The 14,263-nt window shown below is 39.9% G+C and overlaps 1 protein-coding gene across 1 annotated transcript in view; it reads left to right on the top strand.

Moving 5' to 3' along the window:
* ATP8A1 (ATPase phospholipid transporting 8A1) overlaps positions 1-14,263 on the top strand; it is a 649,985-nt gene that overhangs the window by 347,544 nt on the left and 288,178 nt on the right. Inside the window, 1 exon segment of the mRNA XM_030191344.1 lies at positions 6,647-6,729. Within this exon segment, the coding sequence (XP_030047204.1) occupies positions 6,647-6,729 (83 nt within the window).

The raw sequence follows: 14,263 nt of genomic DNA, 5'->3' as shown, positions 1-14,263 counted from the left end.
AAAGGGGAAAAAATTTAAATGGTAGTATAAGTAGCTTTTCAGACTGAAGGAGCAATACAGTCTTTGCTGGGCTTGTGGTGATCAGAAATGGAGTTGGTGCCAGGGGATAGGAAGGGAGGAGATGGTGCCCATAGAGGGGAGGGAGGTGTAAGGAGATGGTGCCGGGGGAGGAGAAGGGAAGAGATTGAGCCCATGGAGGGGAGGGAGATGATATGAGATGGTGCCTGCCTCCTTTAACAGAACTTCCTGTTACAGAGAGAGGCTTGGAGCCAGATGAGAAGCAGTGTGCTTTCACTGTAGTGGTCAAACCAAACTGTTTTGTACAAAATATAGTGTGGATCAAGATTATTTGTGGTATTTGATGACCTTAATGCAGCGGGAAGCTCTTCTAAGCTTTATAGCGGACTGAGATTTCAAGACTGGGCACTTTTGTGAGTGCAATGGATGTTTAGTATTTACAGACTGGTGGATCTTGGGACTTAGAATAATTTTACAGGATTTTCTATCATGGAAGAGAATATTCTGAAGAAGAACTTGTTTGACATATAGACATTATGTATGAGTAATACTGCTTTGGGGAGGAGGGTGAAGCTTACGTGGGATTATATTGTGCAATTAGGTTTATGCTTTTAAACATGCTATTTTAGATGATTTTTTTAAATCAGAATTGTGTATGAGTGCTCATAAAACTTGTCATATGAATAGTTTTTATTATAAAATTATTGGGTACAAAAACAAAATTCAATTCTAATTTCCCTGAGGACAGGGAAATACCTAGTGTACCTGAATTTAGCTCACCTACAGCTACTACTGAGAAAGATGCCAGCTAAATCCAGAAAAAATATATTCAAGCTACTTTTGGTGCTTAATTGGTGCATGTCTCTCTGTGCACAAGCTTATAGAATTGCCTTTCACATGCCTAAAGAAATTGTGGGGGGTTTTTTAAGGAAACTGGAATCAAAGTTATTGGCTGTATGTTTAGGATTAATAAAAATTGTAAACAACTATGTGTACATGCTACATTTATTTCAACTCTTTTATACTTGGATCGTGCGATTAATCATGCAATTTCAAATTTTAATCACGACAAGTGTGCTATTAAACATTTTGATTGATGAACAGCCCTAATTTTAACATATTTTAAAAACCAGAAGCACTCCTCAGGTTATCAAAGCTGTTTCTTATCATTGTGTTGTCTCCTTGTTTTCTGGATTTTTCTTTCCTACACACATTCATGCATTTCTGATTTCTAGATTGGATTGCCACAATGTTCTTTATGCTGGCATGACTAAAACCCAACTCTGTCATCTCCTAACTCTACAAAATACAGCTTCTCATCTGCTCTGTAAGGCAGGGAAATCAGACTCCACTTCCTTGCTTTTGAACAGGCTCAATCGATAATCATATCCATTTTAAACTCTTCTGTCTTACCCATAAGGCTGTCCTTCTGAATACATCGCCATATCTTTCCTCTCTCATAATTCCATACATTCTAAATTGCGCTCTCAGATCCCTCGATTCACATCAACTAGTACTACCGAAACTCTACATGAAGCTCTGCCTTTTTCTTTCTGGCTCCTAAACTTTGGAACGACGTACCTTCTATGGTAAACGCAGAAATATTCACCAGATTCAAAACTTTTTCAATGTAAGATTTGGTGTAATATCTCAAGAATAATGGACCATCATGTCACAGATACAGAGACTGTGTTGCACTGTGCCTGCTGACTCTTACCTTCCTTCAGCCTTTCCTTTTTGTGAATGTTCACTTTTCTGTTGATTTTATGGCATTCCTTTCCTTGTTTTTGTTGTTGTATTTTACACCGCTCTGACTTGCATAGCCAGTGAAGGGCAGTATATGAAATCCGAATAAACGTAAACATAATTTATTTAGTAGTACATTTCAAGAAGTCAGCTTTTTAAAAGAATAGCTATTTACTCAAATATCTGAAAATTGTCCAGTTATTCCACAGAAAAAGTACGTGTAGCAGATCAACACCATATGTTTCTTTAATTGTGGGAAACATAGGCTAACACAGAGGCAGAGAAGTCATGAGAGGCAATAATGCATATTATTTTCCATGTTCAAACCTATTTAGCATTGTTTTTGTAGTAGAAAAAGTAGCTGCCAAAGAAGCAGGTGAAAATCTAGGTAGGGACTTTTTCCCTAGACAATTTTTAAAGGGAAAATTATATGTACACTTTCTCTTTGAAACTGGTACAAACCGATTAAAGTACCTATGGTCTTTGTTAGCTACCTGTCTTTTGAAAGTTATTTCTTAAGCTGTAGAAGAGTTTGTAAATATTCACTAATTTTCATGATTTTTTAAAAAGGAACAAATCTTTATGATGGCTAAAGGCTATGTTTACTATGGCGTGTTAGCATTTTTAGCGCACCTATAAAGGCATTTGGTATGCACATTTCTCAAAGCTAACATTCTATTTAATAAAATAATTTTTTCTACCTTTGTTGTCTGGACAGTTTATTCTTCCATCATGTTGGTTCCAGTTTCACGTTTCTACTTTCCTGTCTGTTTTCTGCTAATTCTTCTTCAAGCGGCTGCTATCCATTTGTCTTTTCTTTTCTCGTCTGTTTTGTTCTGTTTCCTCACTTCACTTATCTTTGATATATTGATCTTTTCTGTTTAGCTCTTTCCTCTTTTGTTTTTTACTGCCTCTCTGTTCACTCAAATTTCACTCTTTCTTGTCTTTCTCTATACTTTTCAGCTACCTATCAGATTCTGTCTCCTTCTATCATTCATTAACTCTCCCATTCCCCATTTCACTCCTTTCCCCAACCTTCCATTCCCTTTCATCTTTAACTCCCCATTATCATATTTCTATCCCCTGTAATCACTGTCCTCACCTCCTTCATTTCCTTAGCACCTCCTGTTTGGCCTCCCCATATAACTACTATTTCCGGCGTTTTCTTCCCTCCACCCTTCTAGCCCAGCACTTGCTCCTTCTTTCCTCCCCTACCCACCCCTGTAGCCTCCCTGTCCCTTCAACTCTCCCCCACCCCCAGGATCTTTCTGTCCCTTCTCTCTTCTCTCCTGCCCCCTCCCCTTGGTCCAGCATCTCTCTCTTCCCTCCCTCCAGTTGTCCAGCATCTCTCCCTCAACCCTTTCTATCCCTGGACCCAACATCTCCCATCCCCCTCTTGAGCATATTTCCCTCCCTCTCCTCCACCCCATGTTCAACCTCACTTCCCTCCTCCCTCCCTCTCTCCTACTGTCCATTTCTCTCTCTTTTCCTTGTGCCCCAGGTCCAACATCTTTCTTCCTCTCCCTCCCCATGAAGCATCTCTACTTCCCTGTCTCCCCTGTGCAGCATTTCTCCTTCCCACCCCAACAATTCTCCCTCTCCCCAACCCATGCTGCATCTTTCCAACCCCACCCCATGTCCAGCAGTTCTCCCTCTCTCTTCCCTCACACTTCATGCAACATCTCTCCCTCCCTCTCTTTCCTTCCATGTGCAGCACCTCTTTCCTTCCCTCCCCTCCACCCCCATGGATTAATCTACAGCACCTCTTTCCTTCCCTCCCCTCCACCACCATGCATTTCTCTGCCAGTATGAATCTCTCCCCCACCCCCCATCTACCTTCACAAATATTTATGTCAGAGGGTTGCTGACAGTGGCAGCAATTCTTACACACTGCCCGCAGCTAACCCGGAAGCCTCCCCTCTGCTGTGTTCCGCCCATACAAAAAAAAACAGGAAGTTGCGTCAAGTGGGTGCAGTATGTGGCAAAGGGAAGGCATCTGGGTTAGCTGTGGGCAGCGTGTGAGAATTGCTGTCACTGCTGGCAACTCTGGCACAAATCTTTGTGAGTAAAGGGAGGGAGAGAGGGAGGAAGATGCAGGGTCATGGGAGCCTCCAGAGCCCAGCTTACTCATGCTATGCCGGCGATTTACAAGGGTGCAGAGCTGCAGGTTGAGCCTGATCCCAAAGTGGATGGGCATAGACCCACCCATGGCTACGCCCCTTCTCTTCACCACTTAGTCATAGTCTTTCTTTTCAGTTTATAAGTAAAAAAAAAAAAACCCAACAAAGGTCCAATTATTCTGAATACTTGGGCCTCTACTAGATAAGCAGCACTTGAACATAAAGTTTTCCTGAATGTTAACATTTGTAAAATGGGGATAATCAGCTGCTGGTTGTGTTATTTGGAGATAATCAGAAGCATATACAAAAGCCCCCCACCCCCCTGGAAAAATAATTATTAGGAGCATGGAAAGAAATAGAACAAACCATGATGTTTTATTATTGAACTTTGAAGTATGGATAGCCTCTACTTTACCTGCATAGCTCCTGTAATTTCCTGTGGGCTTCTTTTACAAAGGTGTGCTATCGTTTCCCATGTGGCAAATGCAGTGAAGCCCATTTAATTCCTATGGGCTTTGTTGCATTTGCCATTCTATAATCGCTAGCGGGGCTTTGTAAAAGGAATACTGTGTGAGGTAAAAGTTTGGTTTTCTTAACCTACCATGGAATGTCATAGGATAACACATGCTGTTCTTTTTTTATTATTTTTTATTCTACTGGGCAAAATGGTTGAGACTATACGAACACAATTACTAAGCATATACATAGGCGTGGATTAGTGAGACAAAGCCAACATGGATTTAGTCAAGGAAAATCTTGTCTCACCGATCCTATTACATTTACTTGAAGAGGTGAATAAACACGTGGATAAAGGTGAGCTTGGTTGATCATTGTGTATCTGGATTTTCATAAGGCATTTGACAAAGTACCCCATGAATGACTCCTGAGGAAATGGGAATGTTATGGAACAGGAGCTAGTATCCTATTGTGGATTAAGATCTGTATTCTCAACGGAGAAGGGTAGATAATGAGGTCCCCCAGGAGTCTGTGCTGGGACTGCTGCTTTTTAACATATTTATGCATGATCTAGCGATAGGAATAACTTGTGAGGTAATTCAGTTTGCTGATGACACACAGTTATTCAAAGCTGTTAAATCACAAGAGGTTTATGAAAAATTCTAAGAGTAGCTTACAAGACTGGGAGATTGAGCATCCAAATGGCAGACAACATTTAATGTGAGCAAGTGCAAAGTGATGTATGTAGGAAAGAGTAACCCAAACTATAACTGTGTGATGTAAAGTTCCATTAAGAGTCACCGCCCAGGAAAAGGATTTTGATGATATCATTGATGATATATTGAAACCCTGTGCTCAGTGTGAAGCAGTAGCTAAGAAAGCAAATAGAATATTAGGAATTATTAGGAAAGGAATGGAAGATATAAAGGCATTATAACATTCTTATTTTTATCGCTCTGTAGTGCGACTTCACCTTGAATACTGTGTACAGGTCTGGTCACCACATCTCAAAAAAGATATAGCGGAATTATAAAAAATGCAGAGGAGGGTGACAAAAATGATAAAGGATAGGATGACTTATGAGGAAAGGCTAAAGAGGCTAGGATTCTTCAGCTTGTAGAAGAGGCAGTTGAGAGGAGATATGATAGAGGTCTATAAGATACAGAGTGGAGTGGAATGGCTAGAGGTGAATCACTTAAACTTTCTAAGAATACAAGGACTAGAGGGCACGCAATGAAACTACCAAGTAATAAATTTAAAGCAAATGGAGAAAATATTTGTTAAGTCAATAGGTAATTGAATTGTGAAACTCATTGCTACAGAATCAGTAAAAGTAGTTAGCTTAGCAGGGTTTAAAAAAGGTTTGGATAATTTTTCTAAAAGAAAAGTGCATATGTCATTATTAAGATGGACTTAGGAAAATGCACTGCTTATTTCTAGGATAAGCAGTATAAAATCTGTTTTACCCTTTTGAGATCTGGCCAGGTACCTGTGACCTAGATTGGCTACTGTTGGAAACAATGATACTGGGCTTGATGATCTTCGGTCTGTCCCAGTATGACAACACTTAAGTTCTTATGTAGATTTAATAAGAATTGAATTGTTAAAAGAACTTTGCAAAAAATTGGAAAACAGTCCAATTTCAAAGATGGTCCTCACTTTTCTTAAACAGGCAATATTACTATTGTTGCAACATTACAGCACTTGTCCTTTGAAAAATAGTTTTGGGGTCCTTCCATAATGTTTTAATGAGCACACTGGCAATCTCATACCTCACTGACAAACATCCCACCACTCATTAATTCATCTTTCTCCTCCATCCATATATCATATATGCATTCAGGCCCATTATTCATGCTCACCTAGCCCTGAACCTTCTTGTTACAGCACACACACACACATACACACCTCACAAGATTATCAAAGAAATATTTTTACAGGTTTTTTTTAAATCTCTCCTACCCCTCTCTTCCTTCCTGGAGTGGGGAAGGGAAGCAGGTGGGCTGGCTCTGACTGTTTGTTGTGGATCATTGCATTCTCACCATCAGGATAGAAGGGCATAAATGGGACAGAAGAATTCAGAAATAGTTTCCATCGATTTCAGTGCCACAGGCCTGATGAAAAAGATCTGGATAAGATGCCTGCACATGTAACATCTTAGAAACTCCAAAGAGAAGCTGTCATTGGCACAATGCAAGAAGCTGTGTATTGATTAATTTTATTGTGTCATTCAACTGTTTTTCACTGGTTTTGAATAATTCTTGGAAACGAGCTATCTGATTTCAGTAGAAAATGATTTATTACAGATGAAGGTGCTTTGGTAAGAGCAGCCAAGCAGTTGCAGTTTGTCTTCACTGGAAGAACTCCGGACTCTGTAATCATAGAGTCTGTAAGTACATTCAAAATATTTTTTTGTTTTTAAAGTGAATTCATTTATTAATGTTGATTTTAACTTGAAAATGCACATGCGAGGACAAGCTTGTTTTGCTGCTCATTCATACAGCCAAAGTTACTATTCACTGTGGGGGGGGGGGGGGGGGGGGGAGGGAAATATGCAATCCAACTTGGTAATTATGCTTTTGTGTTAGTTGTGCAGTGTGTTCTATCGAGAAATAGAGGAAATAAAATCACAGACTTATCCTCAATGAACAAATCAATCAACGAGCAGAAGAATAGCACAATGTGTGAAACTGTCTTAGAAGTTTTATGAACTGAGTGCTAGGAATTTCTTAAATGAATAGATAATTCACATTTTAGCATTAGGATTGAAGCTGGATTTGATGGGTTTTGCGACACTACCTTTATTGTTGCTCAGGGTCTTTTTACTGTTTCTCTGAATAACCTTTTGGATATCTTTTTCAGTAGTATTCAGTTTCAACAGTGGAAGAATCTCTACATATGTCATAAGAATAGTCATACTGGATCAGACCAATGGTCCATCTAGCCCAGTATTTTGCTTTCAAAAGTGGCCAATCTAGGTCACAAGTACCTGGCAGAAATCCAATTAGTAGCAACATTAGTAACGACATTCCATGCTACCAATCCCAGGGAAAGCAGTTGCTTCCCCCATGTCCATCTCAATAACAGACTATAGACATTTCCTCCAGGAACTTGTCCAAATCTTTTTTTTAAACCCAGATACAGTAACCACTGTTATCACATTGCCTGACAGCAAGTTCCAGAGCTTAACTATTCATTGACTGAAAAAATATTTCCTCTTATTTGTTTTAAAAGTATGTCTATGTAATTTCATTGAGTATTTGTACTTCTTGAAAGAGTGAAAAATCGATTAACTTCTACCTGTTCTACACAACTCAGGATTTTGTAGACCTCAATCGTATGCTCCTTCAGCCATCTGTTTTCCAAGCTGAAGAGCTCTGACCTTTTTAGTCTTCTCTCATATGAGAAGAGTTCCATCCCCTTTATCATTTTGGTCGCTCTTCTTTGAACCTTTTCTAATCCTGCTATATCTTTTTTGAGACACGGCGACCAGAATTGAGCGCAATAATCAAGGTAAGGTTGCACCATGGAGTGATGCAGAGTCATTATAATAATCTTGGTCTTCATCCCTTTTCTAATAATACCTTGAATCCTGTTTCCATTTTTGGCCACCACCACACATTGGGCAGAAAATGTTAGCGTATTGTCTACTCTTGACACCTAGATCTTTTTCATGAGTGCTGACTCCTAAGGTGGACCCTAGCGTCAGGTAACTATAACCGCACCTTGAGTATTGTGTTCAGTTCTGGTCACTGTATCTCAAAAAACATATGGCGGAATTAGAAAAGGTTCAAAGAAGAGAGACCAAAGTGATAAAGGGGATGGAACTCCTTTTGCATGAGGAAAGGCTAAAGAGGTTAGGGCTTTTCAGTTTGGAAAAGACTGGATGAGGAGAGATATGATTGAGGTCTACAAAATCCTGAGTGGTGTAGAACAAGTAGAAGTAAATCAATTTTTTCCTTGTTCCAAAAGTACAAAGACTAGGGGACACTCGAGGAAGTTATTTGAAAATACTTTTAAAACAAATAGAAGGAAATGTTTTTTCACTCAACAAATAGTTAAGCTCTGGAACTCTTTGCTGGAGGATGTGGTAACAGTGGTTAGTGTATATGGGTTGAAAAAAGGTTTGGACAAATTCCTGGAGGATATGGGGAAGCAACTGCTTCCCCTGGGATTGGTAGCATGGAATGTTGCTGCTAATTGAGTTTCTGCCAGGTACTTGTGACTTGGCTTGGCCAGGCCACTGTTTGGAAAACGGGATGCTGGGCTAGATGGGACCGTTGGTCTAACCCAGTATGGCTACTCTTATGTTCTTATATACATGAATTGGTTTATTCTTCACAACGTGCATCACTTTGCATTTGTCCACTTTAAGTTTCATCTGCCATTTGGATGCCCAGCCTTCTAGTTTCCTAAGGTCTTCCTGTAATTTTTCACAATCTGCATATGTTTAAACAACTTTGAATACTTCTGTGTTATCTGCAAATTTAATCACCTCACTCTTCATTCCATTTTCCAGATCATTTATAAATATGTTTAGTAATAGCACCAATCCCAGTACAGATCCCTGTGGCCCTCCACTATTCACCCTCCTAAATTGAGAAAAATGTCTATTTAACCCTACCCTCTGTTTTCTGTCCCGTAACCAATTCCTAATCCACAGAAGGACTACCTCCTATCCCGGGACTTTTTAATTTTCTCCAGAGTCTCTCATGAGGAACTTTATCAAAAGCTTTCTGAAAATCTAGATATACTACATCAACTGGTTCACCTTTATCCATATGTCTATTTATGCCTTCAAAGAAATGAAGCAAGTTGGGGAGGCAAGATTTCCCTTGGCTAAACCTATGCTGACGCTGTCCCATTAAACCATGTTTGTCTGTGTTCCATAATTTTATTCTTTATAGTAGTTTCCACTGTTTTGCCCAGCACTGAAGTTAGTCTTACCGGTCTGTAATTTCCAGGATCAACCCTGGAACCCTTTTAAAAAAATCTGCATCACATTGGCCACCCTCAAATCTTCAGGTACTACGGATGATTTTAACAACAGGTTACAGATCACTAACAACAGATAGTAATTTCATGTTTGAGTACTTTCAGTACCCTGGAGTGTATGCCATCCGGTCCAGGTAATTTATCACTCTTTAACTTGTCAGTTTCGCTCAGTACGTCTTCCAGTTTCATTCAGATTTTTCAGTTCCTCTACATCATCACCCTTAAAAACTATTTCCGGTACAGCTAGATCTCTTACGTCTTCTTCCGTAAGGACTGAAGCAAAGAATTCATTCAGTTTCTCTGCTATGGCCTTGTCCCTGAGTGCCCTGTTTGCTCCTTCATGATCTAACAGTTCCATTGATTCCCTCACAGGTTTTCTGCTTCTTATGTACATGAAAAAGGTGTTACTATGAGTTTTTGTTTCCACATCAAGTTTTTCTTCTTTATCAGAGCTTTGTATTTAGCTTGACACTGCTTATGTTGCTTTTTATTTTCTTCATTCAGATCCATTTTCCATTCTTTGAATGGTGCTCTTTTGGCTCTAATAGCCTCTTTCATTTCACCTTTTAACCACGCTGGCTGTCATTTTTTTTTCACCTTTCTTAATACATGGAATACATCTGGTCTGGGCTTCCACGATGGTATTTTTAAATAACGTCCATGCCTGATTTAAAGTCCTAACCTTTGCGTCTGACCCTTTCTGCTTCTTTTTAATGATTTACTCATTTTGTCATAGTCACCCTTTTGAAAATTCTATGCTGCTATAGTAGTGACTTCTCTCCAAATTTGATCATGTTATGAGCACTGTTTCTCAGTGGATTCAACACTGTTACCTCTCGTACCATACCCTGCATGCCACTAATGTCTAGATTTCAAATAGCTCCCCTTTTTATGGTTCCTGGACCAGTTGCTCCAAGAAGCCGTCATTTATTACATCTAAGAATGTTACCTTCCTAGTGCTCCCTGGTGTAGCATTTGTCCAGTCAATAGTGGGGTAATTGAAATCACCCATGATTATAATGTTGCCAGGTTTCCTAATTTCTGTAAACATCTGTTCATGTGTCTGTTTGTTCTGTCCTGGCGGACGGTAATACAGCCCTTCCAATATATTCTTTCCCTTCACACATGGAATTTCTATCCACAAGGATTCTATGCTGCTATCTGTTTCATGTAGAATACTTATTTTTCATTTCATTTATTTATTCATTCATTCATACTTGTACCTGTATCCCACAATTATCTAAAAACGAGTTTTGGTTCAGTGTACCTTACATTTAACAGTTGTTAGAGATTACTTTGTTTGACTCAATTCCCTCCTTAACATATAGCATAACCCCCCCCCCCCCCCTCTAATTTGATACATTTTATCATTGGAATATAATTTGCACTTTGATAACACAGTGTCCATAGAAGATTTTGTAAACCAGGGTGCAGATTTTGAAGGCGATGCATTCTTTGATTGGGAGCCACTGTAGTTTTTCGCGGAGGGGTTTTGTGCTTTGAAATCGCGTTTTACCAAATATAAGCCTGGCTGCCGTGTTTTGAGCGGTCTGAAGTTTCTTTAAAGTTTGTTCTTTACATCCCGCATAAATTCCATTGCAGTAATCTAATTTGCTTAGTACCATTGATTGTATCAGGTTGCGAAATGGTTCCCTCAGGAAGAATTGCTTCATGTGTTTGAGTTTCCACATTGAGTGGAACATTTTCTTTGTTGTGGATGCCACTTGGCTCTCTAGTGTTAAGTTACGGTCCATTGAAACGCCGAGGATTTTCAAGCTGGCTGAGATAGGAAGGGTGTGATCTGGGGTGTTGATACTTGTGGGGATATCCACGCTGTGTTGAGATGAGAGGATGAGACAATGAGATTTTTCTTGAGTTGCGCAGCGCAAATTTATATGTAGTTCGCCTAACTTGACAGCACATGGGACTTAATCTGGGCTGTACTGATTTCAGTGTGGAGATCTGCTGTCCACAGTCGGGACAGGCGCATATAATCCGGCTCTCCTGCCGTGTCCTTTATATGTCGGTGATGATAGGATAGAGGTACCTTTTGCTGGGCCCCAAGGGAGAATGCCGATGACAGCTCTTCCTGCACATCTTCTGCTAGTGACTCCCAGGGCAACGAGGCCACATAATGTTTCATTTGCTCATAAAAGAACCGATCTTTTTGAGGTATCCCATATTCTGTTTGCAAATCAGTAAAAGACTTTATATGTCCTTATCTATTGAGCACCTGCAGCAAGTACACCATCCCCCGCCTCTTCCACCTGTGGAACACTGCGTACATCTGTCCCGGAGCAAAAGCAGTGTTGTCACAGATCGGGAGGTATGGAGTCACTCTTGGAGAGAAAATCCATTTCCAGACCGTCACTGCACATGGCATAATCCTTGTGTATTTCAAAGTGTTAAGTAGTTGCTAAAGTGAACCCCCCTAGTAAGCAGGGCCGTGCCTAGGGTCTCTGGTGCCCCCCTGCAGACTATCAGTTGGCGCCCCCCACCCCCTCCGTCTAGCAGAGCAGGAACAGAAGGGAGCAGGCAAGTAAGCTGGACCTCAGGAAAAAAATAGCACTGTATGTATCCCTCATTGATAAGTCTCTGACTCTAAAGTTTAGCAATTTCATTAAAGCAAAATGTATTTTCATAACACTTCAAAGATTTCCAACTCAAAATAGGAATGCTAATTCAAAATGTGAGCAAAGTCCTCTTAGTTTCCAAAGATTCTTTTTCTAATCTCCTTTGCACCAAAGGATATAATTCAGATCAAACATTTGTCTCTGATCAACTATCTCAGATCAAATATTTATTTCAGATTAAATATTAAGGTTTCCTTGCTTACAATCACTTAAATCTACCTAGCCTTTATATAGCTTATAGGATTTAAACACTCTTAAACAGAAATTCACCCTTTTCTATTCTTCATAAACTTCAAGTAATCCTGAAATATTCAGATCCTTTTTCACTAGAGAAATCTCAAACTTCAATCTCCACCAACCTCTTTTCATTCATATTTTCTCATTTACCACATAATCTGGCAGTCTTTTATAATTTCAGTCAAAACACACAGGAACTCACAGCTGCATGTCTCTCTTGGCCAAACCGACAGTCAGTTGCTGTCTCACTCTGTTCCCTTCCCGGCAGATTTCTAACAAAAGCTGATCATCCAATCAGAGAGCTCTATTTGAATGCAGATTAACATACAGACATTGTAATGGGAATTTTTAGTGAAAAACACTAGAAAAACCCTTCGTTTTTGGACCAAACTTCACACTTTTGATCAGAGCCATGCCCTAACATTAAAGGCTGTAAACACTTCCATCATTTTTTATTCATAAATATGCAAATTAGAACCTCCCAAAAACGGACTAATTTGCATACGATTTAAACAAATCTGAGCATATGACAACCAAGTACAGACTCCCAGCACCTGAATTCTGCAATTAGATTGAATACAAATACTTTTAAAACTTATTTTTAGCACTTTTAAAATTTCAGGTTGTCTTTAATTTGAATGCGGTTCAAGCTCTGAAGCTCACCCTGAGTGAGGAATTAACCCCAAACCACAGCATATATAGCAATTTGGTTACATTCTTTAAAATAACTTGAAGAGCCTGCCTGCCTGCCTCAGTGAATACTGCTGTTGCTTTCACTTCCGGTTAGGCAGGTGCCTCCCTGCATTGCTTACCTGGCTTACCGCATTGGCACAGCCCTGCTAGTAAGCGCAAGTTCCATTGGGGTGTCTGTGAAATCTTGCGTGCCTCGAAACCAGTCATTGATGGCCCTCATACCACTAGCCATATTTAAGTATAGTATGCTCAACAGCCCCAGCCCACCATATTCCACTGGTATACAGAGTGTGGTAAGCGCAAGACGGGCTTTCTTACCTCGCCAAAGGAACTCTTGTATCATAGCCTTCAACTTTCGTTCATTATTACTGTTCAAATATAAAGGCAGCATTTGTAAAACATACAGCCATCTGGGAGCTATGATCATATTAAATAAAGCAATACGGCCTAATGAAAGAGGGAGCCCAGGCCATGCTTTTAAACTAGTTTTAGTCTCCCTGAAAAGCCTTTGGATATTGAGATCATACAGATTAGTGAGATCTGCTGGAATCTCAACTCCCAGATACCTGATATGATCTTTTGCTCACTGAAAAGGGAACCCTTCTCCCCAGTTTCTCCCCTTATCTGGGCTAATTTCCATCGCAATTGATTTAGACAGATTTAATTTAAAACCCGGAAATTGCCCAAAATTCTCAATTCTATCTAACAGTACTCCTATGGATCGTTCTGGATCTGTCAGAGTCAACAGGAAATCATCCGCGTATGCCAGCACCTTGATACATCGGGCCCCAAGGAGAACGCCACTAATTTTATCCTCTTTCCTCAGTGTACACAATAGGGGCTCTAATTTATTGAGTTTTAATTGAAATGCATTTGAAATGCATTTGATTTTGTTGGTGATTTCTGTCAGTTTGGTTTTGTAAGGAATGTATATTGTGACATTGTCTGCATATATGAAAGGGTTAAGGCCGTGGTTGGATAAGGACTTGGCAAGTGGGGTCATCATTAAGTTGAATAGGATCGATGATAGCGGTGATCCTTGCGGTACTCCACAGTCTGCTTTCCACGGTGATGATATGTTTGAATTTGATTTTGCTTGATATGTTCTTGTGGTTAGTTGTGGTTAGGAAGCCCTTGATCCAGTTAAGTATGTTTCCACCAATTCCGAACTTATCTAGTAATCTTATTAATCTATTGTGATTTACCATGTCGAATGCACTAGACATGTCGAATTGGAGGAGAAGGATGTTTTTGCTTGTTGCTATTTCCTGCTTGAATTTGGCCAGAAGAGTGAGTAATACTGTTTCCGTGCTGTGAAGGGGGCGAAAACCTGACTGTGATTCGTGTAATATTGAGAATTTGTTT

Source organism: Microcaecilia unicolor, chromosome 2 (assembly GCF_901765095.1).
Source record: "Microcaecilia unicolor chromosome 2, aMicUni1.1, whole genome shotgun sequence".
NCBI lineage: Eukaryota > Metazoa > Chordata > Amphibia > Gymnophiona > Siphonopidae > Microcaecilia > Microcaecilia unicolor.
Note: the sequence above shows the minus strand (reverse complement) of the source record. Positions and strands in the feature narration are given on the sequence as shown.